This window comes from Canis lupus, chromosome 7 (assembly GCF_003254725.2).
Source record: "Canis lupus dingo isolate Sandy chromosome 7, ASM325472v2, whole genome shotgun sequence".
Taxonomy (NCBI): Eukaryota; Metazoa; Chordata; class Mammalia; order Carnivora; family Canidae; genus Canis; species Canis lupus.
Genome location: NC_064249.1, coordinates 5,521,561 through 5,549,294, shown reverse-complemented (window position 1 = coordinate 5,549,294; position 27,734 = coordinate 5,521,561). Strand labels below are relative to the sequence as shown.

Genomic DNA, 27,734 nt, shown 5'->3' with positions numbered 1-27,734 from the left:
GAATGTTCTCTAGCTGTGCTGCCCAGTACAGTGGCCACTAGCTACATGAGACCACTGAGCACTTGCAACGTGGCTACTGCTACAGAGGAACTAATGTTTCGTTTTATTTATTTAATTTAAATAGCCACATGTGGCTAGGGCTACGCTACTGACCAGCGCAGCATCCTGTGAAAGAGGGCTGATGTGTTCACTGTGGGATCCAGGTAAACAAGCAAACTCCATCCACCACCACCTCTCAGAGCTCATGTCCAGCCTGAAGGGCACTAGACAGGGAGATTAAATTCAAAGAAAACCGCAGGAAAAGAGGAGCTCTATGTCAGCTGTACCAAAGACAACAGGTACAGAAAACAGCCCAAACTAAAACTCTCACCCCTACGGACTTTGCCCTCCTCTGCTGGAGAAAGCAATTAACGCCAGCAGCACTAGAAGTGCCAGCAGCCACCACGCACCCCAGGCAGTGGGGCATTTCCCAGCTTCCTCAGAGCAAGCAGGCCTCACTCTCAGGGATGACCTAAAACACCCCTTGGTTGACTAAAGCCAGGGTCGCAAAGGTTTGTAGAGAACGTTTTGGCCACGGAAATTTGGGGGGCACAGAAATCCAAGAAAGGGGAGGGGAGGGGAGGGGAGGGGAGGGGAGGGGAGGGGAGGGGAGAGGAGAGGAGAGGAGAGGAGAGGAGAGGAGAGGAGAGGAGAGGAGAGGAGAGGAGAGGAGAGGAGAGGAGAGGAGAGGAGAAGAAGAAACACAACCCCAAACCCACTACTTTTCCAGACCTCAAAATTTCCCATCAGGAAAATAAATCATCTGCATGCTTTCAAACATAACTGGATTCCTGCCCAGGTACAGTACAAAGGCCAAATTCAAACCTGACCAAGAACTCCAGATTAACGTGTGTGGTCTTCCAGCCTTGATTCCCGCCTCCCACATGTCAAGGCCCTCTGCCCAGCACCTGCCTAGGCACATGCTCTGAATCTACCACCGAGTGTGATTACCTGAGCCGAGAAGTATTGCCTCGGCCTTCTAGAATACCCAATGAACACAGCCGGATGCGGGAGCAGGAGAGGCCAGGTGGGTGTCGGGAACCACCTGTCCTCCCTCACCAGCTCCCACTGTAAAGGAGAGGCCGCTGGGCAGCCCACCAGGCAGCCGGCCTGCTGCAGGGCCACGGCCCTGGAGGAGAGGGACGGGGGAGGAAAGAAAGATCTCTACCAAGAGCGCGGGGGGCAGGGGGGCGGCCAGTGCCCTCCATCAAAGACTAGAGGCTGTGACTGAAGTTTGAAGTTTACTGGAAGATGGTTTTCCCCTTCTATAAAAAGAGAAAAAAAAAAAAAAAAGAAAAGAAAGGAAAAGAAAAGATCGTGTTGCAACTTCCTTCACCACAACACTCGCTCAGGAAAAAACCCAGGCCTTGCTTCACTTTCCCAGCTGTGCTAACGGTCGGCTCCGACCTGAGCCCGGACTCCGGAGGCCCCGAGAGGCAGGAGCCTAAGGTGGCCGGAGCCCGGGCCCGAGAGCCGCCCCGGCACCCTGCACGCCGCCTGCCCCCCACCCCCCCACCTCAGGCGCGCAGCTCGGCGTGGCCCCTCGGAGCCGGACAGGAGTCCCGGGAGGGCCCAGCGGCCCATAAAAGTCAGCTCTGCCACGGGGTCAGCCCGGCCAACTCCTCATGACTCCTTTCCTCCCCGGCTCTACTGGACGGCCGGCCGCCAACACCCCACCCCAAGCATTTCCTATTACCACGGAGATCCCTGGGAGGAGGTCAGCCTTGCCCCCCTGGGCCGAATGGAAGGTGGGAGTACCCAGCGTCATTCTTCACGTTATTCCTCAAGATCCCTCCCACCGGCCACACTTTTATCTGCCCCCCACCTTGTGTGTCACAGGTGTGATTCCATGATGTGTCCTCTGCCCACTCCGGGCAGAGCTGACCCCCTCCCAGGTGTCCCTGGCCACACAGCCCCGACTCCACCACTTACCCACCGCCGCCTCCCCGAGCCTCTTTCTTTGTATTAAACCCAGACATCAGACGTCCTGGCCTGCCTGTGTCAGAGACCGTCAAATGAGAGTATGTGTGAGAGGGCACAATCCGGATCGCAGGGCTCATGGGGGGGGACGGGGGTCTTTTTCATCTTTTTCACTCCTTTTATACTCACACAGGTGTTCACTCCCCGTCTGGACCATCAGTTCCCAAAGGCAGGGCCCATACCCTATCAGTGTAGCGATGTGCACAAAATAAGCATTCCATAAATATTTGATGATACAACCTAAACTGCTAGGGCAACTAAGTACTAAGTTACAACGGATTCGTAGAGGAACTATATAGAGAGGCAGTATGGCAAGCCAGAGGGAGCGCAGGCTGAGTCCGACCCTCCCAGCACCGGCAGCCTCATGGCTCTGTACCTGATGGCTCCCCTCCCAGGACTCCCAAGTGCAATCCCAGTGCACCTTCCCTGAGCCACACACACGCCCAGCAGTCCAGGGCCTCCTTTCTTTTTGCCACCATGTTTTTTTTTTTTTTTTTTAATATTTTATTTATTTATTTGTGAGAGAGACACAGAGAGAGAGGCAGAGACACAGGCAGAGGGAGGAGCAGGCTCCTTGCGGGTAGCCCGATGCGGGACTCCATCCCGGGGCTCTAGGATCACGCCTTGGGCACTCAACCACGGAGCCACCCAGGCGTCCCTTTTTGCCACCATCTGACAAGCTGTATCATTTAATTGATTATGTCTTGTCAGTCTCCCATTGCTAGAATGCAAGCTCCATGCAGACAAGATTTTTTTTTTTTTTGGTCTGGTTTGTGCACTTAACAGATCCCCCCAGGGCCGAAAATAATTGACGGCGCTTAGCAGGTGCTCAGTAAATCGTTGCTAGCAAATGCACTGTTCTGAACGTGTCTGACCACTTTCCCCTTCTGTAAAGTCTAAGTGTTCTGTAAAGACTTCGACCTTGCAGTATTATTTAAGGGATTACCAAGAATGTAAGTAAAACACCTCACACAATGCCTGACACAAAGTATCTGCTCAATAAAGACTTGTTATTAATCTGGGAAACCTTCACAGTATTGCTAAACGGTTAACAGTGATCTGAATGAGGCAGGAGACGGAGGACTGTTATATGCATCAGGGTCCCTGTGCCGCTCTGATCTATCCTCAGGGAGGCTGCAGAAGTCATCCTCAGCGCTGCTAATTAATTTTCTCGAGTAGTAAGTTGCTTCGGATCACAGAGGGATAGAAGGCACCCTAAGGCAAATCCTGCTTAGAAAGGCAGGAGTCTAGTCTAAGCTGCTAGAAAGAATCAGCCCTCATTGTTCCAAATTCCTCTCATCTCATATAGCAGAGGTATTAAAGGGGTCTAAACCCAAGGGGATGACCCTGACTGTCTCCCATTCGAGGCTAATCCTGCCATCTGGGCGTCCTGATGGCCAGGCAGCAGGGAAGGCAGGAGGCAAGCATGGAGGAGAATAAATGTTTATAAACACTGGCTCAACGGCTGAATGAATAAAAATACTACAGCCCTGGGAAAGGTGACGGAACACTGGCCTGCAGAAGGTGAGGGTAGAGAGGAACGGTCCCTGCTGCCCGGAACCTGGGCTGCCCACCTTCTTCCCAGCATAGGGTTGTTTTCCCAGCAGTGCGGGAACAGTAATACAGAAAACCCTTCATTCAAGGCAGGAGTCCTCTACAATCAAGTCTGAGATCAAGCCCGAGCCCTGTGATTCACAAATGAGGAAACAGTGAGGCCCAGACAGGTTCTCGGACCTGCTGAGGACCACACAAGCCAGGGCGCTCAGATACCAGTCCCAATCTGTTTCTCCTACAAATCTGTGGCATGGAATTAAGTGGCCCCATGGAAATTCAAACCTCTGACCTCAGACCTGGCAACTTGGGGCTCAATACGCATCTCCTTGTGACACGCAGGAGCGAGGCCAGCCGTCACATCACCCTGGACCGCATCTGTGTGTCTCTGCTTTGTCTGGAGCTAACTAGAAGATGCCAAGAGCTGGAGGAGAGCTGGCTAGTTCTACATCCGTCCCGCTCTCAGTTAAAATTCTCTGAGAGACAGAAGGATCATCTCCGTAGTGGAACAGGAAAAGGAGGGGCTCTGGAGCAGGGAGGAGAAAGAGAAGAGGCATCAATGGGAAACTGTGGTCAGGGCCCTTACAAGAACGAGAAATCCGTTAGTAGAAACAGAAGGTGCCAGCTTGAGTCAGCAGATCCGAATGTGTGGAGGGAAGAAATGCCCAGAAGACTGTTCTGCTATGAATGGTTTCTTAGCAGATAAGAGGAAGAACAGGTTCGGACACGGTCGGGGGGTGGGGGGCGGGGGGCTTTACTAGGCCCCTGGCTCAATCTCAGAGAGCCTAGCCCAATATTGCTCCACGCCCTGATCGGCTCCTCTTGTCCCCCCTCCACCTGAGGATCACTATCAGGACCTTACGTTCATGCAGGTAGCGCCCACTATTACTCAGCGATCACACCTTTATTAGGCAGCTAGGTATGATGCACGATGCCAAAATACTCCATGATCTTTTTTTTAAAGAGGGTATATAGTCACATGGAAATAAGAGGATATATAAATATCGAAGATGTGAATCTTCGGGGACTTACAATCCAGTATCTAGAAGAGCCCCCTTGAACGTGGAGACAGACTGAAACAGGGGAAGAGTGTCTTGGCAAGCTTGACAGGGAAGGTGGGGGAGAGCCACTTCTAGCGTGAAGGCTTTCGTGAAAGTGGCAGCATTTGTACAGGGTGGAGTAGCTAGATACAGAGAGGGGTGGGGCAGGGAGGCAAAGATGATACAGGTGGACAGATGGCATACATCCCGTGAGCAAAGGTGATGGGGGTGGGGAATGAGAGGGAGGCAGGGCCCTACTAAGGAAACAGCAAAGGTAAGGCACTTCAGCTGAAACACAGCAGGTATTCAGAAAATAAACAGCAACAACAACAACAACAAAAAAAAACCCACAAAAAAACAGATTGGGTCACATCAGGGAAGGATCCGGAAATGTCCTGTATTTTACAGGCAGAGTGAACCCACTGAAGGGTTTAAGCGGGGAAGCTGCATGATCAGAGCTGGCTTTAGGCAGAGTAATCCCCCAAGGAACAGAGGGGGCAAGACCTCCCTTCCCCAGCTGAGGTTCTCAGAGGCAGCCACGCGTTTCTCTGGCCTGGCCCTACCCCACCCCACCCACCCCACCCACCTCCGGCTCTCCCTTCCTTCTTGCTCTCATTACACCTCAAACCCCAGTCTCTGTTCCTTTTAAAAACCTAAGGCAAGGTAACCAAAACAAGTCCATGAAATCAGAAGGGTCCAGATGCGGGCCGAGGGTCACTGGTACCCCTCCTCCTCCCCGCAGGGAGCCCAGGTGACCAGCACCCTGCCAGGCGAGGGGGGACATTGGGGGGTCACATGACTGTATGAAGTCCCTGAGGATCCCACACCAGCTCCAGTGGAAAGGATGTGACACTCAGGAGCCCGGCGGTTGGAGGGAATAATTAAACTTCAGTGTTTCTGTAAACACAGGCATTTCCAAAGCAGGCTACTATATGCACTGGCTCTGTCCCCGATTCCTTCTCCCCTTCAGAGCTCCGGGTGCCTATGAGGACAGAGGCACCTGAAGGGCGCAAGATGACCCCTGCTACCTTCTCCTTTGCTGGCATTTGCTGGCGAGTCGGTCCAAGGCCCCTATGGCCTCTACACCAGTCCACCTGCATTCCTAGGATGCTCTAAGTTCCACACTTGTGGCCTCCAATGCCCAGGGCTCCCCCTCCACCTCCCTGCCCCTCCCCCCAGGGTCCTCTGAGCTCTACAGAAGTCTGGCCTGTCCAGCAACTGGCAGATCCTCCACTTGGAGAGGCTTCACTGCCCCAGCTCCCCTGAAGCCTGGCCTTTAGAATCTGCAAGCTTTCCTCTAAGAATTTCAGAAGCCAGAGGAGGAGGCCCGGGACAGAGAAGAGGGAGGGTATGGTTACTCCAAGGACAGGGGCTCCTTCTGTCAGAGTTAAAAATAAACTCTTAGCAATTTACACCCAACTCCTCCCTTCAGAAGCCAATGGGCCTTGGCAGATAAATCTCTCCCCGCAGAGAAAATGAGGCCCCAGGGGGACAGACAGGAGAAAGCAGTCCACAGAGACACAGTCCAGTATGTAACTCGAGCTGAAGCCAGAGGGCCCCCCAAGACCTACCTCAGCTCCTATTACCCTCCCTCACACACCTCTTCTCCCAAACAAACCTCAGTCTCAGAAAAAAAGATGCAGAACCCTTGTTTGCATGGTTAGTACCAACACCTGTCCAAGGATTAGGAAAATCAGAAAGAATGTCAAAGTCAAGGTAAAAGAAATGGTCCACCCAGTATCTATCATGCTGTCACCTAGCATCTCTGTTCTGCTTCCTCGCCTGCCCAGGATCCCCAGGCAGGAAGGGAAGAGGCCACCCCACTGGGCTTCGATGAACATGGATCAGCAACAACCCTGCCCCCACAGTCAGGAGACAGAAGAGACCGGTGTTCTCTGTGATATCCTGCAGGTGGCAAAGCTGAAAAGGCTGGAGGAGCCATGCCTGACTCGGGAAGGAGGGCCCAAGAGCCAGGGCCCAGTAACCAGGGCCCAGTTACGCTTGGAGGCGGACAGTATGAGGTCACATCTCTGAGCGTGGTAACCCGAAGCCCCACACAGCAGGGGGGAAGATTATAGCTGAGCAACGGGACAGGGACAGGAGTCCTAGGGCAGGTAGCAGGCGGTCACGGGGCAGTCGGGGGAGGGCCCGGGACAGCCCCACGTAGGGGCAGGGCCTCCTAACTCAGCCATACACCTTGCGGCAGGGAGGCCTGCTTGCCAGTGTACCTTGCAGGCAGCCAGGGCAGGAGGCAAGCACGGGGAAAGTCTCATGGACTCTGATGAGCTTCCACACCCTCCCCCTAGCCCTCCCCCCGATGGAGAAGCAGGGCAGCTCCCCGGGCCCTTGTACCCCTTGTACAGCGGCGGCCCCCTGCCCTTGCAGCCTGAGCTTGGCAGGTGGTTGGGGGCAATCACTTTTATCGCTCTTCCGAGTGCCAGGAGTGAGATCCGCCACCTGGAGCAGCCCCAGCCATGCCTCCCTCCCAGGGCTCGGGAAAGGCAGTTGGCCCCAACCACCCACCAAGCTCAGGCTGCAAGAGAAGGGGCCGCAGGGGGAGATATCGAGCTAGAAGAGAGACTCCGTCTTCTGCAGTGTGGCAGGGACAGGAAGGCTGGGGCGGACAGCAGGGCCCGGCTGCGAGGGGAGACTGCACCAGTGGCAGGTCTATTTTTAGCTGTTGGGACAGAGGGGCTGAGTAACAATTCTAGGCCCTGGGCGGGAGGCCAGGTTGCAAATGTCCCGTGTGTAGGCTGGGAGCCTAGTGACAATATGGATCATCACAATGGCAGGGAGGTGATTGACGCCATCACCTGCCACGGAGGGGTGGAAGGCAGAGGTTTGTCAGTAGGTCCCCAGCAGGGGCTCATCAGTAGGTCCCCCTCACCTTTGCTCTAGGTTCAAAAGAATCAGTGGGGCCGAGTCACGCAGAGAGAAGGCCCCCTTTGTTCCCCTCATCTGCTAGGAGACAGGAAAGCCTTGGAATGGTGGCCACCCAGCGTCTGCCTTGGGCCACCACCCCTCACCTTCCAGATGAGCGCTAGATGGCCGCTGGCCACGGAGATGCCTGGAACGTCCGTCCCTTCAGAGTAAGATGCCCTTTCACATGACCCTTCTGGGCAGCTCAGGTTCCTAGCAGAATAAACACAGAGCCTGGCCGGTGCTGGAGGGGAACACGACTAACAGATAGGGTTTGACCTTGGGGCCTCGTCCCAGCCTCTCCCACCCACCAGCTTGCACCCAGAGATGTTTACTAGGTCGGAGAACCAGGAGCCCAAGGCTGCACTCCCAGGGGCTGAGCACAACCTCATCCCCTTCTGCCCTGGGTGTCTCATTCCTCCAACCACGCAGGGTGGCCTGGCCCACGGGACCCCACAGCCAAAGCTTCTGGGCTGAAACCACGGCTTTGGCACCAAGTGAGCCGGAAGAGAAGGAAAGAGGCATCCCCAGGCATCTGTCTTTCCTCTTGCTTCTCCGGACTTCTGGTCTCTAGTCTTACATAACCTTGGGGAGGGGGGGAGTGCTATCTGGATGTACATCCCGATTTCCTCATGGGCTTTGGGAACAGCCCCCAGCCCCCACCATATCTCTGGGTGACTTAGAGGGAGGCACCCACTGGGACGAGCCCCACCCCAAGGCAACACGAAGCCAGACTAGTGGACAGCAGGTCAGACTACAGCCCTCACCCCCGCCCCCTTGCAGGGCGCAGCCTGCACAGCCAATCCCCGCAGCCTTGTTTGGACCCACACCTCAAATGGGAACAAAGTTCCAGAACACGAAGAGTTCTTGCTCTCCACCCTGAGACCCCACGACACTAGGATTCTTCTGCCCTCAAGGTAAGAGGAGACCCCCGCCCCGCCCCGAGTTACACAGCCCATGCTCTCCGCCGAGGCGCCCGCTGGAACGCTTGCCAACGCTTGCCAAGTCTTCCCACGAGAGAAGGAGCAGCTGGTCGGCGATGAGTATTAATTAACTGGACGCAGCTACCGTGGAGCCCAGCATCAAGCCTATCATAGGGGCATCCCCGCTGGCCCCGGCACTGCTGATGGTCCGACAGGGAGCAGGTTGGGCACAGCCTTCCACCCCGTACCCCCCCCCCACCCCACCCATGCCAGTGCTCAGGAGCAATTGGGAGCCTGACCTCAGACACAGGCACCAAAGCCTGGGAAATTTAACTGACCTGTTCAAGGTCACATGACCAGTTAGCAGGGCACATACACTGGACATCATCTTTTCCTTTCTTAGCTAGTACATGACCAGTAATAACAGACTCATCTTCATAAATCTGTACCCATATATATCCTAAAATGCAAAATATCAGTATCCAGCTAATGATGAGAAAAGGTACCAAATCTGATTTAGGTTTTACCCCTGGTGTACGGTAAGCTGCCCAGGGGCATGGCCCCTTCTCTCCACCAATGTCCCCATCATTAAGGTGACCTATGTAGAAAAAGCCCAGGGAGCAGTTAGTTCAGCTCAGTTTTGCCCTGCAAGGGCCACAGTCCCAATACTACTACCTGTAGCAACCAAAACATCACGGGAACCGAGACTGAGGGAAGATCCCAGGGAACTGCATCCCTGATGAAGACCAAGGGTAAGACCTGGGAACCCTTCCTGCCTGGCCTCACCTCCCACTCTGGTGAGATGGAAGGAGTCAAGAAAGATGCCCAGGGAGTGTCATCAGCTCTAAGGTGCAATGAGGTATGGGACTCTTCCGCACGGGCCTTAAATCATTACCAAGAGCAGCTGCGGCCCCTTGGAACACTAAGAACAACTCTGCCCTGCCCGCCCCTCCCTCCTGGAACACTGAAGCATCTGCAAGGATGTAGTCCGGGAAAGACAGGGAAAAAGAGACCCTATGTGGCCCTTGGAAGGGCCCAAAGTGGAAGAGAGGAAGCAAGACCTCCAACCATCAGGGAGAGTTCTGAATCAGAGCCCTGAGGGCCTCCTGGTAAGGACTCCAATGCAGACACCAGTGCCCTGTCCTTCCCCACTGTGGCTGACATTCCTCCTGGGATTTGCAGGTGACAGGAGCTTTGGCCTCTCCTCCAACCCAGGAGCTGGCCAGGGATTAAATCTGCAGTCCCAAAGCTTGGCCCCTCCAGACCTCTCCCTGAATCCCTGCACCTGCTTCTTAGGGAGAATCGTCAACTGATGATGAGTCGACTCCTCTGGTCCCAAGCAGTCAAAACATGTTAATCGTGGGCCCCGATACCGTCATGCCCCCCTGAAAAGGAGCCTCTTCATTTCCCAGGCACCCACCAACATCTGGTCCCGAGGCCTGGGGCTGCTTTTCTCCCCCTTTCCATCAGCCACTGATCCCAGATCTTAGCTGGAAACTATTTTCAAGCTCCATCAAAGCCCAGAATTCACAAGTGAAAAAGGACCCTACGTTGATCCACCTTTGATCCTGCCTCAGCGGGCGCCAAGGCCCCACGAGAGGGAGGGGGTCTCTGAAACCAGAAACTAGACCTCCCTGGTCTGAACCTCTGTGATCTGTCACCCTTCTTTACAACAGCCTGTTAGTTTACTTCATGCCCCACAAATACTGTAAAGCCTGCTTTTAATACAAAGCTAGGTTCGCCTCATTTCTGGGCCAGCAGCCCTACACGCTCCCTGCCCACCTGGTCTCCTGTTCTCCCCTCAGGGCCAGGGTCACCAGCCCCTCCTACAAATCTGCTTAAACTTCAGAGGCCCAGCAATGAGCCCTCCGTGGCTCCTAGGCTCCTCACAGATTTCCCTTCCAAAACTCTTCTATCCCCAACCACACAGTTTCACCTCTAGATCAGCACAGTCCAGTAGAACTTTCTACGAGGATGAATCTATTCTTCCAAGCTATCCCGTTCAGTAGCCAGCAGCCGTGCGTAGCTTCTCAACACTTGAAAGCTGGCTGGCTGATTTTTTATTTAATTTATATTAATTAATTTTAGCTTAAATAACTGTGCGTGGGTATTGGCAACCATACTGGACAATGCAGAATCCATCTGTTAATCCTGCCTTCTCCAAATCGGTTTCTTGACCCCCTAAATTTTAAGGCATTTTTTACGTCTGTATCTCTGTATCCTCTACACCACCAAGCATATGGTAGGATGCTCAGCGAAATGTCAACAACCTATAACCACAGTGGATTTAAAAGAGACTGATTTGGGTGTCGGTCAGTTAAGTGTCTGACTTGATTTCAGCTCAGGTCATGATCTCAGGGTCATGAGATCGATCCCCTCCTTGGGATCCACACTGGGCCTGGAGCCTGTTTGAGGCTCTCTCTCCCCCACCTCTCTTTCTTTAAAAGAAAAGAGGCCAATTTAGTCAATGAAACTGTCCCCCCATGTAATTCCAACCAGCAAAGACAATTTGGGGACACTGCCCCTCACACAGCCAGGCTACCTATCCTGCTCCCCAGGAGGTGCTCAGCATGAGGTGTGCTGAGCAGGATGCAGCCTGTACTTCGGGGCCGTGGGAGCGCCTGTGTTCCCCTCTGCATCCAGAACAACCACGGGAGGTTCCGATTATCTCCCCTTCAGAACACCATAGGAAGCCACACCACAGTGACACAAAGTGACCTAGGGAGGGAGAACCATAGGAGAAAGGAAAGGAGACGACATCACAGGACCTTGTTTTCTCTAATCCACGCAATGGAAAGATAAACAGAGATAAGGTATGATAACAGTCTATATTTTGTACGGCAATAATATGCTTCAACTAATCAGAGTCACACAGCAGAGAGGGACAACGGTGCCAGCTTTAATTAAATTTGTTCAGCTAATACCCAAGAGTCACCATGACACAGAGCAGCAGGAAGCAGCTGAGGAACCCCCCGGGGAGTACAACCAATTATTACACAAGTGGATTGAGACTAGGTGTCCTTACCAAAGAAAGAGTTAGGAGAATTCCCACATTCTTATACAAAAAAATAATAAGTACGATTTCTATCAAACGCTCCCTCCAAGGGGTGGAGGTGGTGTAAAAAAAAAATTTTTTTTAAAAGTTCATTACCCAATTTAAAATTCATGAACCGGGATCCCTGGGTGGCGCAGCGGTTTGGCGCCTGCCTTTGGCCCAGGGCGCGATCCTGGAGACCCAGGATCGAATCCCACGTCGGGCTCCCGGTGCATGGAGCCTGCTTCTCCCTCTGCCTGTGTCTCTGCCTCTCTCTCTCTCTCTGTGTGTGTGTGTGTGTGTGTGTGACTATCATAAATAAATAAAAATTTTTTAAAAAATAAATAAAATAAAATAAAATTCATGAACCTGCTGAGTTGGTATATAAGCTGCCACCCCCCCCCCCCCGCCACCCCAACTCTGGAGTTATTGCTGGAGAGGCAATAAATACCCACCGGGCATCCCCTCGCCAAGAGCCACGAGGGTAAGAGGGCAGCTCCTCGGGCTTAGGGAGCTCTGGAGCAGCAGCCAACCCCAGGTCCGAGCCTGCGGACGTCACTGCAGTTATGAAGTGGGAAGAGGTCTGAGATGGGGAGTCAGGCGCCCCAGGTTCTAATCCTGCCTCTGCCAAGTGCATGGCTCTATGACCTCAAGCAAGTTTTTGCTCTGGGCCTTGGTTTTCTCCTCTGCAAGAAGAGGGGGTTTAGAGGAGATGACCTCTGAAGTCCCTTTCGACTCTGACAAAGTATGAGTATGACTCAGAACTTAGCAAGAGCAGCCAGGAGAGATGGTGAGGTGAGGTCACAGCACCCACTAAAAGCCCTGAAATGCTAGCTCTCCGAGGTGGAGGTAGAGAAGCAGCAGGGTTAAGTGGGGACTTTTTTTTTTAAAAGCACTGATTTCACTTAAGAGGACTAAGAGGTCATCAGACCACAGAAGGAGCAGGGCATCCGGGGCAGCCATCACCTCCCATCCACTCTCAGAGCTGTGAGACAGCAGAGATCAGAAGCCCCCCGAGGCCCAGCTCCAGCCCTATAGCTCCTGCCCTAAATCCTCAGGAACGGCCTGACACTGGATGTAGAGTAGAGGTCTGGTCCCTTTTTCCTCAGGCACCTTCCAGGTGGGGTAATCCGTCCTCGCCTGCAACATCCGCCTCCCTCGTTTTATAATCAAAGCACTCCTGGTTCTGAAAATCGTTTCACTACTCAGCATCTGAGGTTAAGTTCATCAAGATTCAAGATCTAGAAATCTCTTTGGTGTATGTCTCAAATAGGGTTCTTTGGCCCAGATTCCCCCCACAAGCTGTAATTATGTCTTAGCCAATATTTGGATATGGAAGTACTGTTGACACTGCTGTCACTCTCTGAATGCCTCATACCTTCTTTCTTCCTCTATTATTAAGTTTTTACACAAAGATGTGTGGGAATCTACAATTTAACAGTTGAGTCAACTTATAATATCTGGGAGCAGACTGCCTGTCAAAACAGACTGACTTCTAACCTGAGCAGGATGAATTATGAGTGTTACTTAGACTGCTGCTGGATTTTTCCTTTCAGAACGATTTACAGGAGGGAAACGTCCAAATCTCTCTATTAATTACAATAATAGAAACCTGAATTACGATAGAGATCTGAGTCGCCAACCTAAAACATTTTAGCCTATGGTTTTACGTGTCATGAAATAGAATAAAGGAAGAAGTTGTGAGTTTCTGTTCTGAAGTCTTTATGCAATATTCCAACTATCCAAGGGGATGAACAGCCATCGTCCCCAAACTGCCAACGGGTGAGGGCAGATGGCCTCTCAGAGGGAATAGAAAACTCTCCCAGAAACAACGTCTGTCACTTCCTCACCGGTACAGGTTAACTGTGGTCAAACAGCTCCACTCACCTCCGCTCCTCAAGGTCAGAGCCACAGGTAAACCACCACTCTTCCCACCTGTCCCCACTTGTGAGTATGGAAAAGAGTGGTCTAAGGCACAACAACCGAAAGCCCACGGCAAGAGCTTGGAGTCGAAACCTAAATTCTGACAACGCTGAGACTAGCTGAAAGCCCTCCCCCAGAAAAGGAGGATGCGAGCAGCAAGAAAATCACCGTAGAGGCCTTAAAATCTGGACACTGGCTGTGCTTGCCCTCTGCAACTGCAAAGTGCCAGAGTTTTATTACATCTAATTATATATTCCAACAGTTCCACCCATCACACCTATCTGAGTTTTGTATTAAGAACTTAAACACAGCTAGCTGGGGGGGGGGGGGGGGTAGGTGGAAGAGAAAAATATAACACAGGAAGTATTTTTCTACTCCTCCAATCATTTAAGACGCCCCAGGGGAAACAGGCCTGATGTGTCACCTTTAGAGATGTGGTTTGATCTGAAACCTGTCGGAGGGGAAAACCTTCTTAGTGACCCCGAACCCTGGCTCACACTGCACGGGGGACCCACCTGTGGCATCAAGACCTCCAAGTCCATTCTGTTTAACTCCTGAAGCGGGTATTCTCACTTAAATCCTTATCCCCACCCCAACCACCACACCCCCTTAGAAAAAAAAAAAAAAAAAAAAGAGGTTGGGTTTCCCCAGCTCGAGGATAACGTCCACCAATCCCGTGTCCGGGGCTCCGGCGCCCTCTCCGATTTGCGGAATCAGCACGGCCCAGGCGCGGTGCAGCCCCGGGAGCGGCGGGCGCAGGTCGGAGCGGCTGCTCGGGGTCGCCCCCCCCGCGGCCCCGCGGAATCCCCGGCCCGCACCCCCCCCGCCCGCGCGCCCCACGGCGGCTCGGCCGCGCTCCGGAGGCCCAGGGAAGTGAAATCACACATTCCGGCTCCCAAATAAGGAGCGAGGCTAAAGCAACCCCTGATCCGACTTCTCCAAACTCCGCGACCAACCGGCTCAATGAGTAATGGGGCCTTTTGTGCCCGCGGAGGGAAAGAAAGGAGGCAGGAGAGGATGGGGAACCACAGCCCCCGAAAGTCACTTCCTCGGGCCGGCGTGAAGCTGGCAGAAGTGGGGTCCCCGAGCCAACCGGCCTGCGCCCCGGCTGGGGCCCGCTGCAACCCCACCACGGCAGGGACCTCCCGGGTCCCTCCCGGTCCCGCCACCCACACCCGGAGGTGACCGGAAGCCCGGTCGGCGGCGTGGCGGGCGCGGACCTGACCCCCCCGCCCCCCGCGGGCGCCCCGACTCCCCCCGCCCCCCGCGAGCGCCCCGACACCCCCGCCCCCCACGATCGCCCCGACCCCCCCGCCCCCCACGATCGCCCCGACCCCCCCGCACCCCGCGGGCGCCCCGACCCGCCGGCCGACGCCGGGTCCCGCGGGGCTCGGTGCGCTCCGGCCGCTCCGGAGCCGGGGGTCCCCGGGAGCCCCTCGGAGCCCGCCCCGCCCCGCCCCGCCCCGCCGCGGCCCGCGGACCCACCTTGAGGGCGAATTTCTCCTGGGTCCTCTTGTTGAAGATCTGCAGAACTTTGCCGTTGATGCCCAGCCCCAGGACCTGGGTGGTGACCTTGTAGTCGTCGATGATGGCGTTCTTCTTGATCTGCAGGCTCGACTTGACGTGGAACTGCGGGAACTGCGGCGGGGCCGGGGCCGGGGCCGGGGCGGGGGCCGGGGCGGGGGCCGGGGCGGGGGCGGGCGCCGGGGCGGGCGCGGGGGGCTGCGGCGCGGCGGGCGGGCCGGGCGCGGGGGGCTGCGGCGGGGCGGGCGGCGGGCCGGGGAGCGGCGCGGGCGGGCTGTGGCCCTGCGAGCCGGACAGCATGGTGCCCGGGGGCGGGGGCGCGGGCGCGGGCGCGGGGGCGCGGGGCCCGGCGGCCGCCCCCCCCTCGGGCTCGGGACCGGGTCCCCGCCGCCCCCCGCCCGGCGGCCAAGTTTGCTCGGGGCTGGAGGCGGCTGCCCCGGCCCGGCCCGGCTCCAGGCTCGGCGGGCCGCGGGGCTCCGTGGGTCCCGCCGCGCGCCGCTGGCGCCCGCCGGGCCTGCTGCCTCCCTCGCAGCCTCCCCCCGGGGGCCTGGCGCTCGGCGGCCGCGGGACGGCGGGGCCCGGCCGGGGGGAAGCGGCCGCGCGACGATGCTCCCAGCCCGGGGGCCGGCGGCCGCGTCACAGCCTCGTCTGCGTCCGGGGCCGGCCTTAAAGGGGAGGGTCGGAGGGGCCGGGCCGGGGGGGCGGGGCGGGGCCGGGGGCGGGGCGGGGGCGGGGCGGGGGGCGGGGCCGGCCTTAAAGGGGAGGACGCGAGGTGCCGCGGGGCGCCGGGGCGCGGGGCCCGAGACCGCGGTTGGCCGCCCGCCGGAGCCGCGCGGAAGGCAGGCAGGCGTGTGCGAGGAGCGGCGCCCCGGAGCCCCGAGATCCCCTCTGCTCTGCCCCGTCCGTCCGTCTCTCTGGGAAGCAGCAGCCACGGGGGAGGACGGGCGGGCGGCCGGCGGGCAGCAGCCGCGGGAGACCCGGGCGCGGGCGGGGCGGCGGCGGACAAGCCCGGGGTCCCGGGGACCGGGTGAGCGCGCGGGCAATCGCTTCGCGACGTTCATTCGCCTCTGAGTTTTGCATTTCTCTTCCCATCGGTGTATCGCTCTGCCCTTAAAAGGTGGATCGTGGGGTAACCGCCAACAATGTAGCAATGGTAACTTTGAACTTCTTTTATGTAAATGAGCTACAAAAAAAAAAAAAAGGGAAACTGAATGGGAACAGGAGAGACTGACCTTCAGCCTTCCCGGAGGGCCCGAGCAAGCCACCTGCTCCTCTAACCCAGCGGAAAGGATAGCAGCACCTTTGGGGGGGGCGGGGGAGACTCAGAGAGGACTCTGTGGCCCAAAGGGAGGTCTGGGGACTAGGTTCTGATCCCCGGCAGGGAAGAGTTAGTCGCTGAACCTACACCATTAGGAGAAGCGGGTATTTTTCAGAAGTCGGGTTGGAATCCAGATTGGCGTCGGATCTCTGGGAAAGATCCCGAGGACCTAGCTGGGCCTGCAGTAGCCCGGGTCAGGGCAGGTGGCTGGGGAGGCCCTAAGCATACGCCGCCCCAGGGCCTCTGCACGTGCTGAGGGTGTGGGGGATGATACCAAATACACCCCCTGCCGACCCGCTCCTGCTCTGACTAGTGGGACAGTTGAGAAATACAACAAAGGAACCGGACAGGTGAAGACAAAGCCTCAGCTTGATTACTACTGATAAGGCAAAATTAAAAATAGGGCTTGGGCTGTGGCCACACGTGGCCCCTAATGTGTCCTCCCTCAACACTCCAGAGCTCCCTCTTCCAGGGAGATCCAGCTCAGGGAGAAAAGAAGGGAATAGCCTGAGGGTAGGGGCCCCCTGAGGACTGACCCCAGGCTGGGACGGAGCAAGAGGTGGAGCAGAAGGCTAGCCTTCTGGGAGGGCCTCCCGGAGTGGACCGCAGAGTCCACCGCGTGGGGCTGGGAAGAAAACAGTTCCCCTAACATAAATATTAGCTCTTTCGAAGCAGCGTTAATTTTTTTTAAGATTTTTATTTATTTACTTATTTAAGAGAGAGAGAGAGCACACGGGGCAGGGGGCAGGGGGAGAGGCAGAGGGGAAGCAGACTGCCCGCTGAGCAGGGAGCTCAATAAGGGACTCGATCCCAGGACCCTGGGATCATGACCCGAGCCAAGGGCAGATGCTTAACCTTTGGAGCCACCCAGGTGCCCCAAAGCAGGGCTTATTCAGTGTACAACTTGACTGTGTACAAGGTTCCATGCTCAGCCTCTCAGTGGCAGGTAGTGTTAATGTGTGGGGAAGAAAACAGAAGGGTGCAAGGGAATGGCATGGCCAAAGTGGTGCAGACCCAGGTCTGGGAGCTGGAGGGGGAGGGATTCACCTCCAGCTGCAGTAGTTGAGCGTGGATGTGGTTAGAGTTCCCCGCCCTGCCACCCCTCACTCTTCAAAGACACTGAGACTGCCTAAGGCCACAGAGATTGGAAACCACCTTCCCCTCTCCAGTGCTGCAGTGGGGCTCTCACCTCCCCCAAGGCACACAGGGGAGATGCCCAGGGACGGAGAAGGAAGGAGCCAGGGATGGGGAGGTGGAAAGCTCCAACTGCTCAGTCTCTCTCTCTGCTGACTGAAGGTCCCTGTCTGGTCTGGGGCTGCTCCACGCTCTGAGTTGGTCTTTTTCTGCCCACAGAGAGTGTCACTGGGGGCTTCCTACTGCTTGGCATTGAGCTTTCACCTGGCTTCTCTCCACATGGCTGGAAAGAAGATTAGCTCTCTGCCTTTTCAGAGATAGGAAAGCACAGAGTTTAGAGACAAATGACCTGAGCTCAAGTCCATCCTCTAGTGGAGGTACCCTCAGCAAGCCATCTATCCTCTCTTTGTATCTGAGTAAATGACAAAAATAATGACATTTACTTTTGGGGCAGAGTGAGAATTTAATGAAGTCGTATTTATGAGAACTCTTCATAAATTATAAATTATCAGGAAGTATTATTATTATTTTTGAAGCATGGCTGGCTGGTTCCTCTGCCCCGTGCCCCCCTGCCTGGGGATCTGTCCCTGATATCAAAACTACCTTCCTAACTAGCTGGGGCTCTGGAGAGATGCTGAAGCCCAGTGAGCTAGGAATAATAAGACAACTGAAACCCCAGCTGGGGATTCCTCTAGGAGTTACATGGACCACTTAGGCTTGGGGCACACAAGGACTCCTAGGGCATGGCCGTGTGCGTGTGCACAGAGACTACATAAACCACACAGCCTCCAGAAAACACACACCTACGTGAACACAAACACATCAGCACAATGTGCCTGGCATATGGCACGGAATAAATGCCTAATGGAGGCATTATAACTGGGAGTGAGCTGGGATAAAGGGAGAAGCACTGGGCAAGAGATCCAGTCTTAAGTTCCTTTGCAGACCAACTAGTCATAACCTCACTGAAGTCTCTTGCCCTCTCAGTTCCTTCTTTCTCATCTATGACAAGTGATAACACATTTGTCTTGCTGACCTCATAGAGCTACCGTAAGAAAAAAAGAAACTATTTTCCCTTAGGACACAGAAGTCCATAGTCCTATTTGTACAATGCCACGTTCTCAATGATGTGTAATAAACTTCTTAAGCAGTTTTTATTGATGTGTAGAAGCACTTCGAAAGTGAAAAGTCTATGCAGATAGAAAGTACTATTTTTGCCTATCATTGACCTGCAGGGACATAAGCCACACAATGCCGTGCCCGCAAAGACAATTTAAAGACCTTATATGCGTAGAGTCAGATTGATTAGAATCCTTGATCATGATACAGCCTCATCGTGGCTCCAGGTACCTCCACTTTTAGTTGGTTATCAGTTATTTTTAATAATGCAAGAGGCACCCGTGAATCCCCTACCCAAAATAAAATAAAGACTAGGGCTTTGACAATGAAATGACTAGGTGGTTCCTCCATCCCCACCCCAACCACCTCTGTTTCCCCAGCCAAAGACAACCATTATCTTGAATCCTGTGTTCGCTGTTCCCTTGCTTTCCTTTTACATCGTTTTATTTCATAAGGTATAGGTGTCTGACCTTCAAAAAAGATAAAGCTGATAGTGTCTGAGAAGGGAGGTCGGTAAGAGTGACATTATTAATAAGATGAGGTTAAAATAAAGAAACAGCTGGGGATAGTTTCAAAGTATTCCCCACTTTCTCGTGAGGATGATGATGACGATGATTGGGTGCTTACGTTGTGCTCAGCCCTCCATCTGCATCATCTCATTTAAGTCTCATAAAGATCTGTGGCAGATTGCTAGTTTTTTTGGGCCAGTACCCATTTCCCCGTCTTTGATAGTAAAGAACTTCCAATATTTAGCTAAGCACATGACTTCTCAGAGTAAAAATTGGATTTCCCAGCCTCCATTAAAGCTGGTTGTATTCATGAGATTTAGTTCCAATGACTTATAAATAGAAGGGGTTGAGGGGAAGTGGTAGGTCCTCTTCCTTCTCCTCCTCTTTTCTCTTCCATGATGGCTGGAATGAAAATTTAATGGCTGGAGCCTGAAGAGCCATCTTGGATCATGAAGTATAGGCCATGGGTTGAGGATGATAGAACAAAGTGATAAGAGCAGCCTATGTCCTGGTGAGCATACATCTGTCATATCAGCCCTAGACCACTTATCCAGACTTTTCTATAGAAGAGTAGTAAATGTCCTTCTTATTATAGTAACTGATATACCAGGTTTTCTATCATTCACAACTAACCTTAACTATTAGTTATCCCAACTATTATACAGCCCTATGGGGTGTGGACTGTTATTCTCATTTATTTGTTTTTTTAAGGGAGGAAACTGAATCCTAGAGAAATTAAATAGCTTTCCTAGGGTCACAGAGTTTGTAAAGAACAGAACCCAGGTTTTTCTGACCTGAAGTCCACGGTCATATCTCCCAGTCTAAACCCTGAGCAAATGTATACCCACACATCCTTCTTGTTTTCAGAAATACAGTGTCCGCCATTTCTGGACAGGAATGGCCCAAAGAGTTATGAGCTATACTTTCCATTTTTGATAAACTTTAAGTCTCCCACATCTCAGTTTCCTTCAATCTTCTAGTTTAGGTCTATGTTAACTTGCATAGCTGGGTTATATTATGGGATAAATCATGGCTCCATGGCAATCTCTCTTCTCCGAGCTTCCCCTTCCCTGCCTTCACATCATCAGGGAGTAAAGATCTCCTATTTTACTATGATGTGATATTACAAATGGATGAAGGTGGGTAGGACTCTATAGAGGTGGATTTCTTGGAACTTTTCAGATAGCATGCTCTTGATGAGATAGGATCATCCATAGGCTGCTAGATATGCATATGCACACAGATAAACTAGATTTGGTATCTAATGCTAGTATGGCAAAAAGCAGAATATTGCAAAAAGGATTCACAGGAAAAGATCTGTCCACTGAAAATTCACCCTTTGGAAGAAAAATTATTTGGGGCCTACAGAGATAGTAGGCTGATAATAATTATCATAGGGTGAGAATTCTTTGATAAAATGAAAGAGTCTTCAATGTGAGGATGACATATAAGAATCATTCGTCACAAAAATTTCTGAAATCTTTAAAAGTGCTAAGAGCTAATCCATGGAAAAAAAATTCTACCCAAAGCAAGTGCCTCCAAGAATGCCCTATTGAGGGCAGTCCCGGTGGCTCAGTGGTTTAGCGCTGCCTTCAGCCCAGGGTGTGATCCTGGAGACCTCTGATCGAGTCCAACGTCAGGTTCCCTGCATGGAGCCTGCTCCTCCCTCTGCCTATGTCTCTGCCTCTCTCTCTCTCTGTCTCTCATGAATAAATAAATAAAATCTTAAAAAATTTAAAAAGAATGCCCTATTGAGGGTTTCCCAGAGGGGAAGAAATTATCTGCTCCCCCATCCCCCCATACCCTGTCTGTACCCCAACCTTTGACAGTTAAGTGCTACAGTAGGGAGCAGCTACAGTGGAGGGGAAGAATGGGAATGGAAAGAGAAAGAAGGAAGTACCCAAAGGGGAATGGAAACTTAGCCTCTGCACATCAACAGATATAACATCGTCCAAAGGGACTACAAATGGGGCCAATTAGGACTAGAAGATGCCTAATTATAATTCTGCAGCTTACTATGGGAAGTGGAGGGGAAAGAAGTACATAATCTACCACATTCAAGGCAGCCTCAAGCTGTTGTCTCTGTATTAAAAGCTTTGTCCCTTGGGCAGCCCAGGTGGCTCAGTGGTTTAGCGCTGGCTTCAGCCCAGGGTGTGATCCTGGAGACCCAGGATCGAGTCTCACGTCGGGCTCCCTGCATGGAGCCTGCTTGTGTCTCTGCCTCTCTCTGTGTGTGTCTCTTGTGAATAAACAAATATTTTTTTTTTAAACAAAAGCTTTGTCCCTCCAGTCTAACCTATATTGGGCACATCCATTGCAACTCAGATACTCATTTGGCCTGGAGAATGAATTGAGGAAGAGAGAAAAGAAAAGGGGATTTGTCATCCAGGAACACAACCAGAGTGTGTCAACTCAAAAGGTCATTTCATCTTTGCCTGGTGATCTTGTGTCCCCTGGATTTTTTTTCCTCCCTCCCTCACTTAAGTAAATGGAAATGGGAGGATAAGAGAGGTGAAGAAGAAGTACATGAGCGTGTGTGTGCACGTGTGGAATGGTTAGTGATATGAGGGTATAATGGGTATAATGATACTAGCTTCACATGAGAACATAATTCTTAGGCAGCAGAGCATCATGGAATCAAATTCTGAGCCCAAATCCCACCTCTACCACTTCCCATTTACCACATTAACTAAACCTCAGCACTCATTTCTATAATGAAAGGGGGTGATAGATAATTCCTTAAGTATTCCCTAAATACTATGCAGTATTTTAAACTGTTACTGGCACGTAGGAATTGGCCTCTATAAATGTGAGCTGTGATGCTGCAATAGAGATCCTAATGCCAAGGATCTCCTTCAATCTTCTCAGCAAGGCTGCAAGTAGCATTATTTCTGCTATTTTGATCATTAGAAACATGACGCTCAGAAGGTTAAGTTACCGGCCGGAGTCACCACACTAGAGTGGAAAGAACCAGACCTCAGACTCATGCTGTTCCCACATATGTCAGAGTCTGTGTTCCTAAATGCTCTTGTACGTGGTCCAGCTACCTGACACCTGCCAGGCCACTCTGGGGAAGCCATCCCAGCCTGTGCGCATGGCTCAGGAGAAGCAAACACGCTCTGCAACCTGCAATTTACTCTTATTCCCAAAGACTCTCCCTCTAAGCGAGGTAAAGGCAATGAATAAAGTCAGTGAGACACTCATGAGTTTGGGATCCTAGCATGTATAAGCTGTTGGGGAAGAACCTAAATATAGGAGGCACATGTGGCATTTATACTATATTTTGTTTGGTTTTTGCTCACTTCATGACAGAGGTCAGAGCTAATTTCTTTTTTCCCACATATCTTGTTAGGTTATGAAGGCTGTAGTATTGTAGAGATGAAAAGGACCTAAGGCAATCACCTAATCTGTCTCCTTCCTCCAACAACCACAACTCATAGCATCATAGAGATAGGTAGGTGTGTGACCCTAAAAACTTTATACTCTCAGAACTTCCGGTGCCTCATTATAACACTGAAAGTAAGTTTTTCCTTTTGTGTGACCTATATAGCACATGTTACAGGCAAGTCCCTGTCATTCGGCTCACTCACTGATGCTGGCAAGGGATCTCCCCAAGGGCGCTGGGTAGAGAGCTAGAGCAGCAGGTGCAAGGGAAACCTGGATATGCTGGAAGAGATGAGTTGGCATGTGGGCCAGCCTGAGAGCTGCCTGCAGATGCTCCCCCACCATCAACCTTGTGCCCCTCTCATATCAGTAAACATGGACTGGGCACAAATTAGTGCCAAGGACTGTGCTGGGCATGGGAATGCCTAGAGGCCCCTGCCCGACATTGAGTGCCTTGAGGAGTTTTATATGTCTATACAAATATGGTGATGGTTATTTATGCCCATAACATAAAATTTATAACTTTAACCATTCTTCAGTGGACAGTTCAGTGGCGTTAAGTACATTCACATTGTGCAACCATCACCACCATGCATTTCCAGAACTTTTCATCTTCCCGAACTGATACTCTATACCCATCAAACATTGATTCCCAACTCCCACCCTCCTCTCAGCCTCTAGCACCCACCATCCTACTTTCTATCTTTGTAAACTTGACTACTCTAGGAAACTCATACAAGTGGAATAATACAGTATTTGTTCTTTTGTGACTGGCTTATTTCCCTGAGCACGACATCTTCGAGGGTCATCCACGTGATAGCCTGTGGGAGGATTTCCTTCTTTGTTTAAGGCTCTTGTGTATGCATGCACCATCGTGTGTACTCACCACCTTCTGTTTCTCCATTCCTCCCTCAGTAGACACTTGTTTGCTTCCACACTTGGGCCGTTGTGAATAATGCTGCTGTGAACATGCGTGTGCTAATATCTGCTGGAGCCTCTGCTTTCCATTCTCCGGGGTCTATGCCCAGAAGTGAAATTGCTGAATCATATAATGATTCCGTTTAATTCTTTTTGAGACCTGCCTTCTGTGCTGTTTCCATAGCAGCTGTGTCCTTCCACATCCACACCAGCAGATGCCAAGGGTTCTTATTTCTCTCCATGTAACTAATTGCTCGTTACTTTCCAGGGTTTTTTGGTTTGGTTTGGGTGTTGGTGATAGCCATCCTAACAGGTGTACCCTTGAGATGGTTTAAGCATGGTGCTCCTGAGCTCATGAACAGGACAGATTCACCCAAAAGTCCTCACTGGAGATGTGACATTTGACTCAGGCATCTAAAGATGGGCAAGAAATCTCTAGGCAGAGGAAGAAAGCCACACTGGAGAAAGAGGTGCCACTGAAGGACAGAATGGAAAGAAACAAGAAATCGCATGGCCCATTTAGAAGCAACAGGTAGTTGGGGTGCCTGGGTCGCTTAGTTGGTTAAGTGTCTGTCTCTTGATCTCAGCTCAGGTCTTGATCTCAGGGTCTTGAGTTCACACTGGGCATTTCTTACTACAAGAAGAAAAAGAAGAAAGAAGAAAGAAAGGAAAGAAAAGAAAGAAAGAAGAAAGAAAGGAAAAAAGAAAGAATTAAGTATGGGCCAGAATATAGGATTCTGTGAGGTGGGAGGCAGAAACAAAGGCTAGAAATTCCACTAAGGCTTTGAACTAGGGGCACTAGGGAGCCATTGGTAATGTTTGTGAAAGTGCTATGCACATTTCAAATATTATATGAATGTAAGGATGAGGAACAAAAAGGAGAGAAACGTTTTTAAAGAAACAATGTACTAAGACAAATACACAATACCTGGAAAATGGAAGTGGCTTCTGGCATCTGCCAGAGAAGACACTGGTCCTCAGGGTGCTGGCACTGACCCATCCCCTCCCCGTGAGCTCCCAGGTACCAAGGTAACAGAGCAGGACAAATAGCCTGCCCCATTGACTTCCCTGGGTGGAGGAGGCCTCCTGCTGTCCACCAGATGGGAGAGTCATGGCCTTCCAGGCCTGGAGGGATCAAAGGGGGGCAACAGGTACGTCCTTGCTCCTGGACCAGCACACTCAACAATGCCTCTCCTTCACCGTAACATTCCAAGTCATTCAGACACTCAAAATCTCAAACCTGAGTAGCCACCTGCCTGTGACAGCCCCTTCTAAGCCTGAAGTCGGATCCAAACCAAGTGTCCCTGATGCAGTTGTGTGTCTCACCATCCCTTCTGCCATGAGGAGAGGACCAAGGGACTCCTCTAATACCTAACATACAGGAAGTTAACAAACTTACAGAATTCTTTTTTAAGTGTTGGAATCTTTAATACATTCACATGGAATGAAATGCAAAAGCTCAGAAAGACTTACAGTCAAATGCTCCCTCCCATCCTCAGCCCTCCTAAGCTGTCTCAGCTCTAGGGTAGCCTTCTCATGGTATTGAAGCCAGTCCAGCCTTCTACCTAGGAACTAGCAGGGATGGTGTTTGGCCTCAATCCTGGCCCAGCAGATCCTAAATTCCAAAGTCAACACTGTTCAAAGGAAAGCCCTGGATCAGCCATGCCGCCTGAAGTCAGAAGGCCCGGGCAGCTCGTGGGCCAGCTCACCTCATGGCAACCTTCTTTCTTGGGTTCCTGGGATCAAGCCGTCCTCCTTGGAGTGTGAGGCTTCTCCTGGCATCAGGGAGGAAGAGTACAATCCCTCATACAAGGGTCAGGGGGTGGGGGATGACTACCAAGGGCAGGAGTTCATGGGTCAGGAGTAGGGAAAGAGGATGGGACAAATCCTGACAAAGGGGAGACAGGGCCAGATGCTCCCTGGATGTGAGTGTGAGCCAGGATGCCAGAACCTGAGTCTGCAGAGCCATTCAGTGTGAAGGCCCCTGTAACTCAGGGTATGCCTGCTAAGTGCGGGGGTGTGCAGCCTTTCCCTGGGCCTTCCACAGACAGGTCAGGGCCAAGTAGAGGTGTTTCTTCAAGTCCCTTGCTCCCTTGCACACAGCTCCCTTGCTTGGCCACAGGGCTCCCGCCCGCGTCACTCCCCAGGAATCTGGTTCTTGTTTACCATGAAGACGTGTGGTTATTACAAAGCCTAGTAGCCCTCCTCCAGCTTCCCCAGAGAGTGTGTGGAGGAGCCCAGGCCTGGGAAGAGAGAACTGCTGAGTAGAAAGAGCAGCAAGCTTCCTGTGCCCTGCCCCTCCCAGGCCTCCCTCACCAGGACAAGTCAGAGAGAGCCTGGCAGGACTCCGGGGGCCTTCCTTGGCTGAGATACCTGGGACCTATCCTACGAAGTTGGGAAGAGAAAGATCAGGGGAGCAGAAGAAGTAAACAAAGGCAAACAGGCAAGGAACAGGGTCAAGGTCAAGGAACCAGGAAGAATGGGAGCCAATATGATACCACCTATTGCGTGCTCTTCACTGTGCACGCAACAGAATAACAGAATCCTGGGGAGACAGTAAAGCCATGGAGGAGACTTATGTTCTGCAAACTTTCCATCCCTAGTGACTTGCCTCATGCATGTCACAGAATATGACGTTTATATTTTTGCTGGGTGGATGGAATGGAGGATGGCAGATGGCGCACAGAGACCCATCATGATAATAGCTCCCATTTGCTGAATGCCTAGAATGTTCCTGGTGGGGTTCTAAGTGCTCTCCATGTGTTGATTCAATCAACTCCCACAATAAGCTGATAAATCAGGTGCTATTAATATCCTTCCAGGGACCCAGATGAGGAAACTGGGGCCCAGTGAATTTTAGTGACCTGAAGAATGGTCTGGAATGGGGGTTTGAACACAGGAAGCTGGGACCCAACACTGTCTTCTCAAGTACCACAGTCTCCTGAACAGGGAGCAGGGCCAGCTGGGAAGTGACCCCCCCAAAGATAGAGCTTGGGGTACAGGGCTCTATCCTAGAGTTTTCTTCTACTATCAGTTACCCGGCTGTGACCTCATTGGCAACCCCTGGCTGGGCTCCACTGGGCCCTTATTAAATATTAACGAGACTTAGATGGTTGTGGTTTTCCCAAACCAATACGCTACTAATTTGGCTCAAGATCTTGGTACAAAAGCCGTAAAAGGACATGGGCCCAGCGCTAGCACAAGAGCCCAGCATCCGGCTCGCTCTGTTTCTGTTTTTGCTCCCTCTCCCTGATGCATTTTCCTCATCTGTTCCCTCTGGCCGTCTCCAGAACGTTGTCCAAATGAGAAGGTATTTCTGAAACACCAGCTTGGTTCGTCTCCTCCCCAAGTCGCCGTCTGCTCTTTTCTCCCTGGGAAGTTGAGCTAACAAGGTAGTATGAAAATCGGGTCATTTTCACTCTTTTTCAGAATTTCCAGAGACCACAGTGCTGCAAATGGAAATGTCATCGTGGGATAATGACATTGGCCCTGACGCCGTGTTTCCTGACTACCATTTATTCACAATCGATTACCGAAAAAGACAAAGGATGTGAATAATCGGCCAAGCAGATGGAGTGTCAGATGGCCAGGCCAGGAGAGAAAACAGGGCTCCCCTAAAGGGTGAGGGAAGAAGGGCCTCTGGCCCCGGGAGCGTCTCTGCCATGGGGACAAAACAGGCTGCAGAGAAAGGTGTCGGGCTCCGACCTGGCCTCAGCTGGCAAGGTGTGTACAGAGGCACCCATTAATCACAGGACTTGTTCTTTAACATCTTCTGACAGCCATGGGAAGCTCTCTCTAGGAAATGAGGAAGGAGGTAGTAAGAAAGGCCCCTGAGGACATCTACAAGAAGGAGGAAGCTTGGGCATCAGAATAAGGTTGAAAGATCACAAGTCCTGGAAACTAGTTATTTAAAGACGATCCTTGTAAGACACACACACACACACACACACACACACACACACACACACACACACATACATGCTGGAGGTTGACAGAGCCTATGGCCAGCCCACAGTGTTCCTTGGCTGGCTTCTTCTGTGCCTGTGGGGTGGCTGCAGAGACAGGGCCAGGCGGTTCTCATTGGACATTTTAGTCAGTTTCACTTCCTGTTTCTCATACTGAAAGCATAATAATCATCATAATGATAATAATAATAATTCTGCACACTTGCCTCTGCCTATTTATCTAGGGCCTGCCAGAAGTGTGTGTGTCTGAGTGGGAGAGGGGGGGGAGTACGGCTTATCGGCTCTGTCAATCCACAGCTGGGAGTGGAGGCAGGCGTGGGGGTGGGGGTGGGGGACAGTAATTAGCAATGGAAATTATTAAGCTCATTCTTTTTTTTTTTCCAGAAGGAGGAATCTAAGTGGGTTGGTAGCTCCCCAAATGGCTATTCTTCCCCGTTCTCCACTCTGCCCCAGT

The 27,734-nt window shown here is 52.3% G+C and overlaps 1 protein-coding gene and 1 long non-coding RNA gene across 6 annotated transcripts in view; one reads left to right on the top strand and one right to left on the bottom strand.

Moving 5' to 3' along the window:
• The window catches only part of MAPKAPK2 (MAPK activated protein kinase 2), a 45,441-nt gene extending 29,873 nt beyond the window's left edge, over positions 1-15,568 (bottom strand). Inside the window, exon 1 of the mRNA XM_025429740.3 lies at positions 14,895-15,568. Within this exon, the coding sequence (XP_025285525.1) occupies positions 14,895-15,233 (339 nt within the window). The 5' untranslated portion in view covers positions 15,234-15,568. The remainder of the gene's footprint in view (positions 1-14,894) is intronic.
• On the top strand, positions 11-27,405 carry LOC118355223 (uncharacterized). 5 transcript variants are annotated; one of them, XR_007411771.1, is made up of 4 exons: positions 11-551; positions 770-7,699; positions 8,313-8,446; positions 26,745-27,405. It is a non-coding gene; the product is annotated as an uncharacterized LOC118355223 (long non-coding RNA). The 5 variants fall into 5 exon arrangements; XR_004817264.2 differs by lacking the exon at positions 26,745-27,405 and having other exon boundaries at positions 770-6,649; positions 7,509-7,699; positions 8,313-10,059; XR_007411770.1 differs by lacking the exon at positions 26,745-27,405 and adding an exon at positions 9,865-10,059.
• The last annotated feature ends 329 nt before the right edge of the window (positions 27,406-27,734 follow it).